At 33.6% G+C, this 20471-nt stretch overlaps 1 protein-coding gene across 1 annotated transcript in view; it reads left to right on the forward strand.

Moving 5' to 3' along the window:
- The first annotated feature begins 138 nt into the window (after positions 1-138).
- LOC113230352 (mitochondrial folate transporter/carrier) overlaps positions 139-20471 on the forward strand; it is a 33819-nt gene continuing 13486 nt past the window's right edge. Inside the window, exons 1-3 of the mRNA XM_026464248.1 lie at positions 139-385; positions 7026-7179; positions 8096-8345. Coding sequence (XP_026320033.1) covers positions 235-385; positions 7026-7179; positions 8096-8345 — 555 coding nt within the window. The 5' untranslated portion in view covers positions 139-234. The remainder of the gene's footprint in view (positions 386-7025; positions 7180-8095; positions 8346-20471) is intronic.

Raw genomic sequence — 20471 nt, forward strand, 5'->3', positions numbered from 1 at the left:
TAAGTCGCACGTGTAAAACGAAATGCAACATTCACTTTGGCGATCACGGAAGTCATTCACAATCGCGAAACGTAATTTCGTGGTATTATTACGAAAGCAACGATGTTTAGTGAAGATTGTTTTAAATTAAATTTCGTTAACGAGTTGTGGGAAAGTGTCTGCCGGTAGATAGAGGCGAAAATACGGTCCTCGCACGATGCGTTTAGGTGTTATCTGTGATTTAATTATTTCGGCATGACTACAATGAAGAATCCTAATTCGTCGTCTTCCAAGTTGGCTTTGCTAAGCCACATTAAGTACGAGCACCTGGTAGCTGGTATATCAGGTGGCGTCACGTCTACATTGATTCTGCACCCCCTGGATCTCATTAAAATTCGTTTCGCTGGTGAGTGACATTTCCTACGTTTGCCACATTTAGTTGCCATGTGATAGATACATTAAGTTTCGTCATGTGCTCTATCGATTTTTTTTGTATTGATTTCTAGAATACTATTTTTGGAGGACAAATTGATTATACTGCCACCTTGAACTTGACGTGTGTTCAAAGTGAAAGTTAATTTATACTTTGCGTGCACCTGAAATGCCCTGTCCTATTGACGACCATGGTGGCCCAAGGGTGCTATATAGGCGCTGAATTTGGAGGTCGCTGGTTCGATTCCCGGTAGGGCTCATGTGGGAAATTTACTTTCTGAATTTGTTGTGGGTCTGGTTGTTCTATGCAGTGCCCCAGGGTTAATAGCATTGCAGTGGCACTCATTCCAATTTCTTTCTAATGGCTCCTTTGATTTCCATAGTAATTCTTCCAATGTCAAGGTTAAAAATTATAGTCCAGTTCACATAGGATGGGTACTGTGACATTTAAATTAACTTTTAACATTTAATATGTTTAACTAATTTCTCAACCAGCTTACACAAAGAAATAGTAAATTTGTCATAATAAAACAAAAAAAAAAATTTTGGGGTTGTAATTTTAAGTAAAAATTACAGTGTATTAAGTAGATAGAAATGGAAATGAATAAGATAAAAATAAATTACCCCAACTACTTGATGCATAATACAAAATATTCCATAAAGACACCATAGAATTGCTAAATCGAATTGGCTATTGTGTATCTCGCTTCAATACGAGTGCCTTGTATGCAGCTTGATTTCTTTTGTTTTGAGTTTTGCATAACTGTTTTGGAGCAATTATTCAAATTTTTTTTCATTGCTGTTGATTTTATTTGTGTTGATTTTTTAAATTTGTTACTTAGTTTTTTATAGTAACTTAATGGCATAAAAATCATATCCTTTGATTTTGTTCTTACTTGTTTTTTAATTATTGGCACTAAATCAATTCTCTCTTCGTTACAAATTATCTCGATTAGATATTTATATTGATTTTTAAAAATTCGATTTTACGTTACAACATTCCACAAATTTTCAAATCTCAAACGTCACTATACCCATGCTATGTGAAATTATCTATACTACGTACAGTAGTTTTGTGAAATTAATATAAAAATTATGGTGAACATAACCAATGTCCAGTAGAGATAAAAAAATGCTGGTACTCATAATACAGGGAGTTTGGTAGTTTAACACTAGGTAATTGGTTAGCTGTTTCGCACATTATTAAAATTATTATTAATCATATCAAGGTCCTTCTAATGTTAGTCCACTTCACTTTTGTGTATGTCCTATGGAAATTTATTACAATTATTAATTTGTTACTTTATTATTAATCATCAATGATTTTGTTGTCCTGTTCTCCTTTGTAGTAGATTCCGTTTTATGTAAATTTTACCATCAGATCACTGGTCAAATTCCGACAAATAAATGCGTCATTTCTTCAACCTTGAGGTTGTAGGAATGACTATCAATAATAATGATAAAAAGTGATTATATATCTATTATAACCCACAAAAATTAATATCTATGAATGCCAATGTTATATAGTACACTATGCAGTAGGCTAGTCTTAAGTTTAAAGCAGATATCTTTATATAAATTGTTACTTAGCAAGTTCTTTTACACTTTTTAATCAGATGAATGTATTTAAGGTTCTAGAAATTTATTTAAATTGGTTTTATTTAAATAAATTGAATATTTCTTTTCCACTGTTTTTCTCATTGTGAAGGTCTCCAAGCTTGTTAATGGAGCATTACACAGATAAGAAGATTTTCTATCAACACAGATTAAATTGCAATTTTATGCAATACAGTTCATGAAATCTGTTTGAAGTATCATAATTTGGGACCTATATTACAATTTTTATTAATTATTTCTATTTAAATTTTTTCTACATTTAATTTTATAACATGAAGCTAAGATGATTATTGTAACATAATAGTGCAATTTATCTAATTTATTTAGATAATATCATTGTCCTGTAGTAATATGTACAGTAATGATCTAAATGACTTGTACTTATGATACTATAACAATACTGTACCAATTGGTACAGTCAGTTACGGATTTAGGATGCAAATTCACATTTTTAAACTGACAATTGGAATGGTTTGTAAATATTATGGTTATTATTTTTTATTAAATTTTTTTTGTCTGATACAACTAAAGAGTAAGGGCAGCTCAAACACATGTTGAGTTTAAGATTCAACAATGAATTTGCAATGTTAAGGATATTTCTTTAGTATCACATATCTATAGTTGATGTTGGTTTAGATACAATCCATTTTGTTGGAGCCAACTGTAGTGCTGCAAAGATTTTTTATACATGTTTTGCTTGGTTTGATTTATCTGTTTTAGATTTTATTAAGTGTGTTTTTGATGACATGTTCAATAATGATCAAAAATCCCTAAATAAATAAAGACTTAAAAAAAACCACATTATTGATCTTTTGAAGGAAACATGAATGACAAGAGGCCTTGAGTTATTGTAAGATGTAGTGATAAAGATTGTGAAAGAGTTACTTTAGAGATTTGGCCATGTAGAATGAGGATGAATGAAGAAGATTGACAAAAGTGAGTATGAGCAGATAAGTTGGTAAGGGCCGATCAAGACAAACTTACCAAGGCCAAATTAAGAATGTCCTTAATAAATGCTAGGTGTACCCTTAACTGACGAGTGTGTATGTAAAACATTGATGCATGTTAATCAAAGATGAGGCATGAAAAGGAAAAGACATGAGATGTATTCTGTCGTTGTAACGAAAAAAGGTACAGCTATGCATGCTTTATACAGCAGTTGTGCCTTTTTGGGTCCCGAGGGCGGTATTGTTTTATAAAGCTGATTCTGAACGTTTTATTTGATTAAGATAATTAAGATTAAAACTACAGGCAAAAAAAACCTTTGATTTATTTATCACTGTTGTTTAAAAAAACAATTATGTAACTGAGATAACTAGAGTGTGCTTGCCATTTAAAGTATTAAACATTTTTTAATTTTGCAGTGGTTCATGAGCAAGAGTTCTATGTGTTTTATCCATTGACTTACAAATAAATGGACGACACGGGTCTAATACAAAAACTACGAAAAAAATGTCCCAAGTCAACCTATTTAAACGTAGTGACATGTAAAGGAATATGAAAAAGCTTTTAAATTGTAATGTCATTGCAGTACTGTCTAATTTTGCTTGCTTCGCTGTCAGTCAAACAAACGAAGACTAAAGCGTGAATGACGCTCTATTTACGATTTTAACGCCCTATAAGTTCGGACACTTTTTAGAGCGGACCCGACGTCCATATAATTGTAAGTCAATGGTTTTATCTCTCATATTTCGACTGAAAGTCTAGAATCCAAGATCATGAATTTTTTTTTATTTTGTTGTCTTGTGATCAGTCGGTTATGAATTGTGTTTTTGGAAAATGTTACATATAAATAATTAAATATTGAATAAAATATGATGATGATAATGATTAAAATATGATTATTAATAAAATATATGTTGCTGTAAATGTACAGATAATTTTGAATTGTGTTTTTAGAATATGTTATATATAACATTGTTATGGATCCATATCCATAGATTATCCAATAATTTATCACCATACCCTTTTACAAACTACAAAAAATAGAGTATTGAATGTTTGCCTGCAAATCTAGTAAACATGTTGATCACATGTAAAATGAGTGAGTGTATCATGTTAGGCATTTGAGCAACCAAATTAACACTTTTTAAAATAAATGTGCAAATGACAAATGTCTATAGTCTTGGTGTTAATAAACGTATTTATTTGGCTAACTTATTTTGGTATTACGTACAAACATGCAATCTTATTTTCGTTACATAAAACTTCATGCTATCATGTCTTACATTAGTACAGGCAAGTACTATCGACCTCCATTTATCAAAATACATCAACACGTCTTTAAACAATAGCCTCGTCGCTTTAAATAATAATGTACCATTTCAAGAAATACTGTTTGACACGAGTAGTATATCAACGAAATTCAACGAAATTATTCAACTAATTAAGAAAAGAACCCTAGAAAAATGGGAATATCATTTCGGAGAACAGTCGGTGGATAAAGGCCTTGGAATATGGTACAGAACCATTCAGAGTAATCCACAGTGGGTACCCTGGTTTGATTCTGTCAATATAGGAAGGAAATATCTTGTAACGGCTTTTCGACTGTTTTCTGGTCACTTTCCAACTAATAAATTCTTTCATATGATGGATTTTAAACCATCCTCATTGTGCAGTACTTAAGTTTATGCAATGAACAAATTAATTATTGGCTCAGAGAGCCATGTATGTGTATTAGCGCTCTAAACTTGTACAAGTTTTTGAACATGTCCCTTGAATAGGGAACCCAGTATTCCTCTCATGAGGCTGACATGGTCACTCAAGGTGGCTAAAATTAAGCCTAAATAAAAAAATAGATTAAAAAAACTTCATTCACATAATCAGAAAACCACAATGATTTTACAAACATTGATTAATTATTGTTAATTGAATCTGAACCACCCAAAGTTAACTTACCTTAACTGCCTCCATGGCCAAACAGTTACCGGGTGAATTTCACTTTCCGAATTTCAATGGCACTTTTTGAGTGATGAGTTATTTTTGTAAAACCCTTTTTTCTTTTGGTTTTAAGGTCTTAAATATACAAATAAGTTCAAGCAATGTCAATAATTATAAAATCACATAAATATTTATGTTAAATACAACAAAAAACGATATTTTAGGTCACACATATGAGATTGCAGTAACATGAATGATTTTCTCATAAACATAAATGAGAAAGACGGCACAATAATGAGAAATTATTATTACAACACACATTTTACTGTTCACAAAAGAACACTTAACATCATTTAACAAGTAACAAATATTTTAATATAAGTTCTTGTATCAAAATCCTTCTCATCCATATAAGACTATCTATCTATCTAAATGTAATTAATAAATAAATCTAAATAAGTATTTTTTTTATGTAAACTCAAACTTTGTTGTACATAAATATATTATCATCACCACCATCAACATCATCATCATGACCACCATTATCATCAGCATCATTACCATTCACATCATCATCACAATCATCGTCATCATCACTACAATCATCACCGTCATCATCACCACCATCATTATCGTCACCACCGTCATCACCACCACTATCACTATCAAATTGTTATATTTCAAGTAAATATTTGGATTAAAGTAACTATTTGACTTAAAAGTAGACAAGAATGAGAGCGACAATAATGATATTTGGATACATTTTTAATTGTCAAGTGTGTGAAATTTACTGAACCGTTATAAAAAAAGTGCATGGATTTTAAAGTTCCCTTTGTCTGATTAATGTACAATAAAGTTTATAAAACTATTACTTAATACTTATTTAGATAGATTGCTTTACATGAATGAGAACAATTTAGTCACTAGCGCTGAAATTGGTATTTAAGTCGATTTTTTGCTAAAACGTATGCACAGGATACTTTACTGTATACACCATGTATACACTCCAATCTGACAGGAGCCTCTTCTCACTTGTGCGAAAGGTGAAGGTGATGCGGTATGAACTTTTGTTATTAGGAGGCTTTTAGTTGAAGTGACACTAATGATAAGAAAAATTGAAACACATTTTGTATTCCCAAGAAATCATGTTTGTTTATAATAAATTGGAAAGTTACGGTATGTATTCGGCGTGAAAGTTATTAGAGTTTATCCTCGATGGGAAATATTGCGATTTCCAAGAGTGTTTAATTTTTTTCTTCTTTTCTTAAAATTAGGGCGACGTGAAACCGGCTCCCATGAATGAGAAATTGACCACATTTTTAATTTTTATTTATTACTGTGACGTAGTAAAGTAGTCTTTTTATGTGTAACACAGACTAAGTAAGCAAGCAATCATATTAAATAAATAATGCTTATAAATAATGCATTCATGTAATAACATAAAAGTGAAAGGAAAACATTTTTTGAAGTTATCTAAGACCCTACCATGCTGGACTGCCATGCAGAGAGAGGTCCAGGGTTCGATTCTCGGGCCGGGTGAAATATTTGTATGGCCCACATTTTTTCTATCGTGAATCTGGGTGTAATTTGTGGTTGTCTATGTGTCTCCATGACCCCCGCAATACAGGGTGCTTTATTATTATTATATTAAGTGGTAATTTAAAATAAATATTATAAAAATAATTTATTTGCTTAAATTCTATTTAGCTTTACATAAAGACATGCTAGTAAACAATACATTAAGAACTTTAAGGAACTAAAATAAGATATGCATTGATTTGTGATAGATCAGTTTTTACTTTTGAATAAATCGGCGAACGAGTAGAATAAAAGTTGTAAAAGGCCTGTGCGTAGTTCTTTTTTAGATCTTCCAAAGGAAAGTTAAGAAATAATCTAGTATTCTGTTTAAAAAAAATCACATATTTTATAACAGTTTGTATGGGCTTTTAGGCTTCTGACGTGTTTCTGACACTCATGTCCTTCGCCAGTATACATTTTTGTTGATGTATCCTTACAAATATATTAACATAGTTATTGATAATTAGATTAACATAGTTATTAGACTTTAGGAACTAATTTTTTTTGCGCAACTAATAAAAAAAGCCACTATGTTTCAGTAAATGACGGCAGGACCGCAACAGTACCGCGCTACGATGGCCTAGGCAGTGCATTTGTTACCATAGTGAAGAAAGAAGGCTTCCGTGGACTCTATAGAGGAGTCACACCCAACGTTTGGGGATCCGGCTCAGCATGGGGATTTTATTTCTTGTTGTAAGTCCATGTATTTAGAATATTAAGCAAGTTATATCTATATGTTCAGAGTAATTTACAGAAGGATATGTAATTGTACAGAAATGATCAAAGAAAATTTTTAGTCATGTTTTCTGGCTGGCTGCATTTTTTGATGCAAAACTGATGAGACGAATTTGATGTGATGTTAGATTCCATCATTTCAGCATAATTCCGTCTTAAATATCAATTAAGTTTTGATCAAAGTTTTTACAAATCAAGTGTTAGCATTTAAGTAATAAAATTAAATAGCGAACGACAATTTAAAATGGTGGAATTCCAATATAATCGTACTTCACAATGCCACTATCTTAGGAATTTATTTTACAATGGTTTTTAAATTATAATTATTTTTCATGGTTCTATTTTGTATTTATTTCTTTTGATGTAAATTGAACCATATTCCATTGTCCCAAAGTATTTTATAGTATCCCACGCTTTGTTTGAAAACAGCCATCAATCAAACGCGTTGGTACTGACAAGTTTATAAAGTATACTTATTGCCTACATCATTTGTTTGAATCATATGATTGATTGATTTAGTTCAATATGATTTTTAATTTCAGTGCTTCAATTTATAAGGAATTTTGTCACAATTCAAAGAATACTTGGAAATAAAACTATATTTTCGGACCTAAATAGAGTATATTTGTTTTGTTCAAACAAACAAACCAACCAGCTAGTCGTGTTCATGGAACCTGTAAACGTCCCGAAACGTTAATTTGTTAGAAAAAACTAATGTTTGCGATTTACACTCGAAAAAATATTTTTTTATATCCAAACTTGAAATAATACTTACTATACGTAACATCCGAAAGCGTCTTTCGTCGTCACTTGTTTATCATCCGTATTAACTAGTGATTTGTGTTCTATCTATACACAACGACCACTTTTACAGCTATAACGCCATAAAGACATGGATTCAAGGAGGCAACGCACGCACACCACTCGGTCCAGGTCTGCATATGCTGGCCGCGGCCGAAGCCGGGATACTCTCCCTCGTAATGACCAACCCTATTTGGGTGGTGAAGACCCGTCTCTGTCTCCAGTACAGCGAGGAGAACATAGCTGAACATAAGAGATACAAGGGCATGGTTGATGGACTCGCCAAGATCTATAGAACCGAGGGGATCAGAGGACTTTATAGAGTGAGTTTAAATTTTTATTTGCTTTATTTCCTAGCCGTCTCTGCGAAAAATGTGACTTGCAACGTGTGTAACTAGTTTAGTAACAGTAGAGCTTCTTGTGAAAGAGTTCGTCCAGGGAAATACTGTCACCGGTTTTGAAGGGTAAGGGTGCTGGTGAAATTACAAATTACACGCAAATGAGACTTGTCAACTAATGTCTCAGGATGACGGGTGCAATAGCAGTGCCCCTCAGATCTTTGTGATTTAAAGCTCTGAGTGTTACTTCAATTGTTGCGGACAGGCATGTCGCTGACCATCAGGCGCATAACTTTTTCGTCACGTCCCTTAATATCATAAAACAAAAAACTTCGGTCAGGCTACAGAGTGACGTGTCGAAACATTCTAGTGTTATCAGAGGCCATCATATTTGAAATCTTTATGTTTATTCGACAAACCACACACGGCGATGTTTGATAACTTAATCAGAGAGATTTAATGACGTAGATTTAGGCTGGGTGCACAATGACAATGTCTTGAAATATCATAGTATAATAAGTCAGATCACTACTACACTAACTTTAAAATTTTATTAATAGCAGATACATAAACTGCCAGACATAAATAAATGTAACTAATTATGAGAGAAGATACTGATTTCCGTAATACAGGTCATAGAACCTAGTTCGAAAGCCCGGGTCCTTATAATGAAATGTAACGTTTCTGTTCAAATAAACAATTATTATTATTATTAATTTTATACAAATGTAGCATCGCGGCTAGTATGTATGTACGCGCGCCGCGCATCACGCGTCATTCATTATATTATCGGAGCGTTCGCTTGGTTTTTAAAATATTTTTCTGTGTCAAATATATAATTTTTTTCTTTTTTTACTTTTTTGATTGTTTGATGTCTTCTGCTTGAAATTCAGAATTGCTGCTGCAAATTGTTCAGCATTTGATTTCTATTTCATCATACTCCCATCGTGTGCGCTTTATTTAATAATAATAAGAAAGTAGTGGAGTAAATTCACATTTCAAAATGATGAATATCATGGTAGTACAAGTATAATGGTTTTTAATAGCAATAAATTAACGTAAGTAGTACTTTTGACAAATGTTACTTTAGTATAGCACGAGAATACTGTGATGAATACATTTTTTAACTTTTGGACATTGACTTACAATTATATGGACGTCGGGTTCGCGCTAAAAAGTGTCCGCACTTGTAAGGCGCTAAAATCGTATACAGAGCGCCAAACTCCGCTTTAGTCTTCATTTGTTCGACTGACAGCGCGATACTGCGATGACATTACAATTTAAATTTCGAATAGGTTGACTTGGGACATTTTTTTCGTGGTTTTTGTATTAGACCCGTCGTCCATTTATTTGTAAGTCAATGCTTTTGGACTATATTTTTTTTTGTGTGTATGTTACGCGCTTGCTCCGGTGAATTAATTTAATTTGTGAACCGATTTTCATTTCTTTTTTTGTTGGAAAGAGGGGTACGTCAGTATTGGTCGTGTTGTATCGTGTGCATCCTCAATTTTACTATATATTTTTTCCAAAGTGATTGTTTCAACAATTTCACTGTCATGCGGAATCAATCAAAGCCATTTGAGGTTGTATAGACTATTAACAAACATATAGACGTCGCAGCAATGGCGATCTCCAGCTATCTGTTCGCGTTTAATAATATCAACAATGATGAAGCTATTAATAAATAACTCAATTTTGCTGCTTATATCTTTCGCAATAACGTTGCCTTCGTAACTAAGAAAATCCCTGTCAATGCTTATATAATATCAGAGCGCAGATTACAGTCGCGAAGTCAAGAGTAAAGTGTAGTGTTCGCCAGATAATTCGAGATGACCATGAGAAGTTAATAAAACAGAAAAGCTATACATATGAATTCACGTGTGGGAACATCTGAAATTTGCCGTTTATAACGTGTTATTTAAATAGAAATGTGCCGTAGTCGAGTGCATTTGTATTTTTGTTATCAAATCTCCGAATAACACAAAGATCTGCGATCAGGCTTTGTTTTCACAATATAGGTACTGTATTTTATTTGACAACGTGCTGCTATTGCTATTGCTGTATTGCTGGTCACATTTCTAGATAGAGAAACCTAGTTGTCTGCAACTCTGGATCATTGGATTTCTTATTCTTATGAATAATGAATTCTATTCAAATTTGTAATGTAAAAAGTACATACCGTAACTGCGAAAATTCCCGCAATTACATGAGACTCCGGAAGACGCGCGTCCTTTATTTTTGCTCGTATGTAGTTTGTACGTTACACAATTCACATAGAGTTCGTTATGCTATGGTAAATTAAGCCTTACAGGTTGTGGATTTAGAAGGAATAACATTTTATCCACTAATATGACACAGACTTACAAATAGCGTGTTTTTCAATGTTTTACGTAAGGTGACTATGTGGTGTAATACCTGCCGCTTTATTTGATAATGTGGTTGTTATCCAAAGAAATCGTGATTTGAGTGAGGGTGTGTAGCCGCCCATTTGTTACGTGTTCAAATTTGTGTACATGTCTGGTGTTTCTGTCCTGACTTTTTCAAAATATGGAAATGTTTCATTTGTCTTGAGAAACTTGCGTTAATTTACCTTACGGTCGAAAATTACGAGTTTTTGAGTCCTTATAATTTTGTAATTACACACACTGGCACATTTTGCGGAACACTATTGAAATCCCCAAAACAATGCAGTGTTTTTTGAGACGTTTGGTCGGTTATTTTACTTCTTTTTTAGGTCTAATTTAATAATAAAAAAATAGTCAACTCTAATTATTGTATTTATTTGTTTTAATTTCTTAAATACTACAGGTTTGACGAGTGGTTCATGGTTGATCTTGCGTTCTTGTATTATCTTTTACTTGCTTAAAGTTTTTTTTATTTCAATTTTTGTGAACAAAGGTCGAGTAAGGCCGTGCTATGTCGATGTTAAAAGATTTTAATTTAATAGCTACTTTATGTCCGATTCTTAGTTATTTAAATATAAACGTTACCATTTTAAATATTTCAGTTGTTTGTATTATATGTGATAGGAAAATGATGAACCACGACCCTAGATATGAGTTTATAGATTGTGTCTACAAAATGTCATTGTGATTATATAGTTTTTATCCTAAATGTGGTCAAACTACGTTTATGTCAAGCGAGCTCGCGGGACTATTCTTTAAAAAAAAATCCGTTACTTGGCGAGGAACCTAGTGCGCATTATATGCCTTTATATGCATGGAACTGTCCATTCAACTTCTGGTACGCAAGTTTTTTCTAACAGTATTATGATAATCAATAGTAAACCCAAACTTCCAGCTCGTGGTGGAATTATCGCGTTTTCTCTGTCTGGTGTTTTGCAACACTTAAACAAGTCACAATTAATGAATGCCATTTTAGTGGCCGGTAGTTTCTTGAATACTGCAACAGCGGTGTGCAAAAAAGCACATTATGACCATAATATAATAAAACAAGTAGTATAACTCCATACAAACATAGCAGCGCGTCGTTTATGTGTGCGCGCCCGCCGTACGCCGAGAATGGACACACATTCGCATAATCTCGCGGAGTGCTCGCGTTACGTAGAAGAACCATTTATTTTACGGAATTGAAGTTTTTGATCGGTGTTTAAAAAATGACATCAAGTAGTTGACGTGTCGGTTGTTGTGTTTATGTTTGTTTGAACAAGAGTGCCTCAAATTCAGAATTATTTGGCATTTCATTTATACACACATCAAAAAAGTCAAGGGATCAATCACGTTTTTGCTAATTACTGAAATTCAGGGTTTTTTAAATTATTGTTTTTAACACCGATGGATGTTTTTGTCAATTTAATTTTCAAATTTAAATCATAAAATTGACCAAGAAAATCTGTCGGGTATAAAGAATTGTCAAAATACTTGATTTTCAGCAATTGGCAAAAGCATGCTTGATCCCTAGACACTTTTGATGTTTGTATTTCAAAATTATACTCCTATAATCGAGATATCGATACGCGATGCTGGTATGAATATGTCAATTTATAATTACTGCATTTGACAAAGGTAATTTTAATGTAGCATGAGAGTACTATGATGAATACCTTACCTTTGCAACCAGTCGATACAATTGTAACAATAACGTGACAACCCTACGCTTCGAACGACGCGTAGGCATACACTGGCTCGAACAAGCGGGAGATGCACTACTTGTCTTATTTATACTATGTTATGACAGCTAATGAGTTACACGTGCTTTACCGTAGAAAATATGGCACTGCGATAACAAAACTGGTTAATCAATTTGTGGATTTTAAAGAGATTGTTTAAATGAGAATTTATAAAATTGAGCAGCGCCAAATGTTCATTACAGATCCGTACATTTTGTTTGTACAATCAACTATTCATATTTTAAATCTGAGAAGTAAAGCTGAGCCGCCTCGTGATTGTAAATGTATCTAAACTACAGACAACGTAGATTAACCCTTAGAGTGGTGGTGACCAAACCCTTGGATCAAACCAATTGAGAAATCGATATGGCTCATTGAAAACCAGCGCCACAGTCAATTGCGGCTGTGGCATAAGCTGAATGAAGTCCTTTTGCATACGCCACAACCGCACACATGACAGTACAACATTTGTAGTTGTTATATTTAGTATTTTTTGTTTTGCTCTTTGTTTATTATTGTCTTATTTCATTTTATTTTAATTTTGTTTATTACGTCTTTTTGTTTTGTTTTGCTTGTCAGTAGTATCAATTTTTTTTTTGTATCTATGTGTTGTGGCGTTGCAATAAATGTCTATTCTATTCTATTCTATTCTATTCTATATGCTTATTCACGCTCCCATTTTTTTATGACAGCAAGTGACGGGACGAACAAGTCGTTCGCCTGGTGGTAAGTGACACGCCTATCCATAACAGTCACCCTGAGATATAAGTTGAGAAGTCCCATGTGCCTGTAATTTCACCAGCACCCTTACCCTTCCAAACTGGTATGCAGTAATACTTAGAATAAAATAGAATCATTTATTTAATATTATCAATGTCACAATAAAAATAAAAATACAATGTCAAGGGATAATAATAACGCAAAATAATTAATATAAAATAAAGTAACATTACTACTGCTTGTCTAAATACAATGAAACTTACAGTACTTCTTAGCGGTAGAAATAGGTGTACTATCACGCCTTTCTCTCACTAGGGTAGAAAGAGACCACGAATGTTCACTGTGTCGCTGACATTCTGACAAAATGACAATTTTAGAAGCAGTAGAGCTCCTTGTGAAAGAGTTCGTCCAGGGAAGTACTGTCACTTACCTATTTCTGCCGCCAAGCAGTAATGTCAACATTACTGTGTTCCGGTTTTGAAGGGTTAAGGGTGCTGGTGAAATTACAGGCGTTTGGGACTTGTCAACTTATGTCTCAGGGTGAAGGGCGCAGTGGTAGTGCCCTTCAGATATTTGCAATTTAAAACTTTTGAGTGACAGCGTAACTGTTATAGACAGGCGTGTAGCTTACCATCAGGCGTACGACTTGTTCGTCCCGTCACTTGATATTATTTAAAAAAAATCTCTGTTATCTCTTCAATACGCAATGCTTTCAAATATTTTCTGTTCTAATTACGTAGCGTACCGAAGTTCTTAAATTAATGTAATTATTTGAAACTCTGAATCTGGCCTCGTGCCCCGAATTCGTCATAAAGTAATTGTACTGGTAGTTTATATGACGTAGTTTGATTCGTATTGTTCATAATTTTCATATAACAGTCACATACCTATCAAGGACATAGACTATTTTTTGTCACAAAAATAAATCTTAGAGGGAGTGAAATAGGGGATGCAAGTTTGTATGAGAACCAATACAACCATGAATAATAATTACTACAAGTAGGCTACTCGGAGTGCTTATTCTGCACATACGAAGTCACGGGCAGCAGCTAACGTTCATATAAATAATTTACAATAAATGAAATTTGTTTCACTATAATATTTTGGTATACCTAAATCTTTACTTCACATGAAAGTACGTATTGCCCTTAGATACATTGGTACTTAAGAGGAACATTTCAAATCCTCATTAATATAGTAGACTACTCGTAATTCTAAAAAAAACATTTACAACAAAGTAAAAATAAAATAAAATATAATTTTTCTTCATATCTAGAAGAGCATTCTGAATTAAAAAAATTGTACACACGCATATCACAGATATTTCACGGAATTCCACACAAGCAGCATTTTTTAAAGGAAATGAGTAAGAAAGACATGTAATATTATAATATATTTTTTGACAATGCATGGTTAACTAAATTTAAAAATTATTTTTGGGTGCTACCAATGCCACTAATATAAAATAACAAAAATTTTTAACCGTTTTATGGTTTTTTAATTTTATTTACTTAAAATGTCCATAACACGTTTTAAATTCCAGTTAAAATTACGTTAATAAATGTTTAGTATTATTGTTATTTTTTGAGTAATTATAATTTTTGTAATTTCTAAGTATCAAAATCGAAGAACTTTGAAGTAAGTTTTCTCCAAAACCATATAAAATTGGCACACGTGAGTTTTCATCCTGCGTTTGGAATGTTAAAACCTCTTACCTGAAATGTCATCTCTGCTCTGAAAGGCTTTTTGAACACAAAATGCCCTTGTCTGGAAAGTTAACAAATCTGTAGCTTGCTTAACTTACCACCTGGGCATAAAGGCCAAATTTGCATAATGTTTAATTCACGCTGATCTTCATGTTTTAACATTATTTACATGCAAGCATTGTATGCGTTCACGACTGCGCTTAGCGAGCCCGAATACAAATATTTACAAGTAAAATGTGAATCTCCACATGTCATGCATATCGACTCATCCGAAGAACAGAGTCCGATGTGATTATATGGCGAAAAGAGAATAAGGACGTTACGAGAATAATTTCGTTATTCAAAGTAAGGCCTATGTAAAGGTGTATTTACAATTTATGTATCTTGTTTCGTTTCGGAAATTATAAAATCGAACAAAAGTCGATCTGACATCCATAGCGAAGAAGAACGAACGAAATGTACTATGTCCTGAGAAGAAGTAGTCTTGCACATAGACCTTTCTTCTACGGATGAGTCGATTTGTTTTGATTCCAGAAAATGGTGCCGCATTAGTTTTTGACCTCTTTGGCCCAATGGCACTGTGCACGTTGAACCAAGAGTGCCCGGTTCGATTCCCGGTAGGAAAAATTTGGGAAATGAACTTGTGTGAATTGGTTCTTGTCTGGGTGATCCAGTTAGTAGCCTGGAATGAATGCCGTTGCTTTGGCTACTCATAGTACATGGAATACCCTCGTTTGAGGCCAGGTTTATCTGTCACGTTATTATTTTTTAAACGTCTTATTTTTTCGTTTGCTTAAGTTTTTCGTAATCTTAATAATGTACACTTCTTACTTAATAATTGGTGTAATTTTTGCACCAATAAAAAAAAATTAAGTAGATTTAACTCTTTTAGTAGCAATAGACATCCTTGAGAAAGAGTTCGTCCAGGGAAGTACTGCCACCTTACCTATTTCTGTCGCCAAGCAGTATTGTCAGTATTACTATGTTCCAGTTTTGGTGAAATTACAGGCACATGGGACTTGTTAACTTATGTCTCAGTGTGACGGGCGCAGTGGCCCTCAGATCTTTGCGATTTAAAGCTCTGAGCGGCACTGCAGCTGTTATGGACAGGGTTGTAGCTTACCGTCAGGCGCACGACTTGTGCGTTCCGTCACTTGAATATCAATGAAAAAAAAGCTCTTCAAAATAACCACTAATATGCCTAATTCGCGAAACAAAATTAAAAACTTTGTATACAATTTGTTAGATATTTGAGTTTTAAACTGGAAGAAGGAAAAAATGGTAATTGAGTATTGTTATCTCAGGAATAGTTTTTCAATACGAGAGTAGAGTCATGAAATTTCAATCGTATTCCTTTCATGATAAGATGAAGTTTGTTACGATTACGCGCGATTGTACCTTATTGTAATAGAATTTTTTTTTAAAGAGGCTATGATATTTATCTACAATACGGAGATTGATAAATGTTTGTCTTCAAATTGCGACTTGTGCAAAATACATATTTGTTTTTGACGCGACCCTGATAATCCGTTTTATCTGTGTACTATTATTTGCAATCTATTATTCGAGTTTAGATTTCAATATTGGTAACAATAAGTTACGACCTCGTTTCGATTTTTAACCGACTTCAAAGAAAGGAGGAAGTTCTCAATTCGACTGCATGTTTTTTTGTATGTATGTTACGCGATAACTCCATTTGTGAACCGATTTTAATGAATCTTTTTTTTTTTGTTGGAAAGAGGGTACCTCAGATGTGGTCCCATTTATCATAGAAAATATTCCACCTCTAAGGGTGGCAAACTAGGGGATGAATGACTTTTGAGGTCGGTTTTTTTAGTACTCTGTATTGTTTTTTTACTGGTAACCGTAAGTACTCACTCAAGTTAAAAGAAATTAATTCGAAATAGTAACTATTTCTTTAACTGACTTAAAAAAAGGAGGATATTCTCAATGCGTGTGTACCATACGCACAGGTTATTAGTTATTACTCCGAATTTGTAAACTGATTTCGACTATTCTTTTTTTTTTGTTGGAAAGTGTCTCATTAAAATTGAAAAATATATTCCACCTCTAATTATTATCTAGCGATTGAAATCCGAAAAAAAATGTTATTTGTTATATCTGTTATGTTTTTAATAATAAATAAGTGCGCATTTGACCTCCATCGCACCTGATGGAAAGTGAAGATGAGGTCGACAATGGAGCATGCACACCAAGTAATGCCTATTCACTCTCGCCTTGCCCAAGTTAAGCGTTCAGGGAATAAGTCTGCAGTCAAGGAATTCCACTCCACAGCCGTTATATGGGAAATGTGGCAGCGTAACGCTTCGTGCGAATCTTTGGAATCCACAACATGGGGTGGAACCCCAGCTTACGTCTAGTCCCCCGATTATGGAAAGGTGAAGGCGGAATTAAATGTACTATATGTGTATTTTATATCTAAACTGCCTCTGTGGCGGAACGTTTGTAGTTAAAGAAATATTATTAGCATCGATTCGTCTTAGAGTACAATGGGACTATAGAATGAACCGTCTCGATAACGCACGTGCCATCTGTATAGTACAAACAACTAGTTTAGCCATGACTGTACGATGGACCAATATCGTCAAATCTGTGTACTCTTTAAGTAAAAGAAGTGTTAACGGTTTTATTACCCTATTGTAATAGAAAGGATATGCCGTTCCAAGAGATAACATTCATCGGTGCAAATAATATTTCTTCAACTGTACTATACTATTCTATCTATTCTGCCACAGAGCCTACATTTATTCTCTCGTGAGTTGTGTGTAATTTGTGGTTGTCTATATGTGTGTCCATGGCGTCCGCGATATAGTATTCCCTAGTGCGGGGTTGTGAGTGTGTGCGCTATACATGTCAGTTCTTATTTTATATGCAGGGCATTGACTTACAAATAAATGGACGACGGGTCTAATACAAAAACCACGAAAAAAATGTCCCAAGTCAACCTATTCGAAATTTAAATTGTAATGTCATCGCAGTATCGCGCTGTCAGTAGAACAAATGAAGACTAAAGCGGAGTGTCGCGCTCTGTATACGATTTTAGCGCCTTACAAGTGCGGACACTTTTTAGCGCGGACCCGACGTCCATATAATTGTAAGTCAATGATGCAGGGCATAAAATAATGATGTATGTATTGTGTGTGGTTATACGTTGTATATTGTATTACCTCACAGAGCAAATATACAAATGTCTTATCAAAATATTTAAAAGTGTATATACAAGGTACACACGATGTAAGTACATGAATTATGACATTAATTAAGTTTTTGATATGAGATTACACACCCACCGCAACAACACGACGAACAGTCAAGAACACAACAAGCTTGACATTTTGGACTTTGGATCATTCTTATCTAAAGCGGCATATAGTAATAGTTGAATTTAAATCTGCTGAAAGACCTGCTGTTGACCTTGATTGATATAAGACATACGTATTAGGGATGCACGATTTTTTGGTTTGAATCGATTTTTTGGATAGTAATGGATCATATGCGTTTCATTCGATCCATGGATCGGATCGTATGCTCTTGAAACGGTCTCATAAAAATCGTTTCAAAAGTTTGTAATAAATAAAATACCTTTATTACACTAGTTAATTGCCATAATAGTAATATATATATATTTTACTTTTAGCAGATTCTAATCTTTACATTTGACTAAACTTTTCAATAATAATGTCATATGACTTAATATCTAAAGCATTGTCCTTCTCTTTATTTTCCGTTTTTGTACTTGACGAAATCATTAATAAGATTTTTAATTTTTTATTTTATAATTATAAATATTAATATAATATAAAAATAAAAATATAATTATTATAAATAATAGATACACGCTTGGCCACAATCTCTCCTGATGTTAAGCGACGATGGTACGCGTTTGCCTAAAAAATGCCATTCACTCTAGCCTTAATAGCCCCAAATTGTACTTTGCGGGATGCGTGTAAAGTATTCCATTCCTTTGACGTACGCATCAGAAAGCAGGACGCTCTCTCCATCTAAATGGACCTTAAGTCTCGCCGAGTTAGCTTACTGATCGTGACTTTGTTGATTTTTGGATTACACCGTTTTGTATCTTTTTTTTTAAATAAATTGTATTTGTTCTTTCGTTTTGTATCAAGGTTCGAAATTGGAAAGGTATTAATTTTGATCAAATGTATTATTGAGATTTTGTGTGAAATTACTCGACGAGTTTTTATTGTGATTATTATATAAAGATCGAACACATTAGATTTTCTTCGACCCGATGGAACTCTTACCAACTGAGCTACTGGTCAAGTTATAGAGATATTAATTTTCTTTGATAATTTTCATGATAATCTGATAATTATAATTATATTTTTATCTAACGATGTTGTCATTGTCAGTGAGAAAACTAAATAATCACGAAGACAAATCTTTGGGAAAACGTACTGCGCGCACTCAAAGTGTTTGTCGGAAAGCCGACAATCGACGGATCACAACACGCCCGCTGTGAATGGACAACGGCACATCAGACTACATATTTTTGTGCGAAAATCGCCTCCATTGCAACGAACAGAACAAGATACGTCAATGTGTAGCTTGATGGAGCTGGCGTGTGTACATAGAGAGCACGCTGTGTATTCGGGAACATATTAAATTGTATGACAAATGTTGCAAATAATCTGTACCCGGCTTGATACAAACACATGGACCGACGTTGCTATTGAGATGTACAATTAATTTTGGAAATATCAAGATCAATGAAATATTTATCGTGATAATTATCATTGATAATCAGTAATAATTATCACTTCGAACCCTGTTTTATATTTTGTGTTGCAATGAATGCTTTCCATTTTATATGTATAACAGTCATGAATAATGTTAACGAGCTATTACGCAACTTCATGAAAGTGCAATCACTTGTTTGTGAATTTAATGTTTACTCTCACTCTAAAATAGACAATATAATTTGTTCATTTGGTGCAGTCGGCCAAAAGGTTGACGAACTGTGGTGACGTCATTGTTATCATTTGCTATTGTTTATTTGTGTCGTATTCGATAAGTACCTTTCTATATACAGGGTGACATTTGTTTATTTCATGAAATTTTTTGAGGTGATTCCACTATGCGAATAACACTGAGGGGTGAAACCGGTGAAAAATATTTCTGTTTTTTTCATTGACTTACAAATAAATGGACGACGGGTCTAATACAAAAACCACGAAAAAAATGTCCCAAGTCAACCTATTTAAACGTAGTGACATGTAAAGGAATATGAAAAAGCTAAAACGTTGAATTTAAATTGTAATGTCATCGCAGTACTGTCTAATTTTGCTTGCTTCGCTGTCAGTCGAATAAACGAAGACTAAAGCGTGAATGACGCTCTGTATACGATTTTAACGCCCTATAAGTTCGGACACTTTTTAGCGCGGACCCGACGTCCATATAATTGTAAGTCAATGGTTTTTTTTTAATTTTTAGGACACAACTTTTTCGCTCCTTATGAGGGTTGCCGTAGTAAAATAAATTCGAATTGATGATCCCTGTACAAATGACACCCTAGAA

This window comes from Hyposmocoma kahamanoa, unplaced genomic scaffold (assembly GCF_003589595.1).
Source record: "Hyposmocoma kahamanoa isolate Upper Pololo Valley unplaced genomic scaffold, ASM358959v1 63, whole genome shotgun sequence".
NCBI lineage: Eukaryota > Metazoa > Arthropoda > Insecta > Lepidoptera > Cosmopterigidae > Hyposmocoma > Hyposmocoma kahamanoa.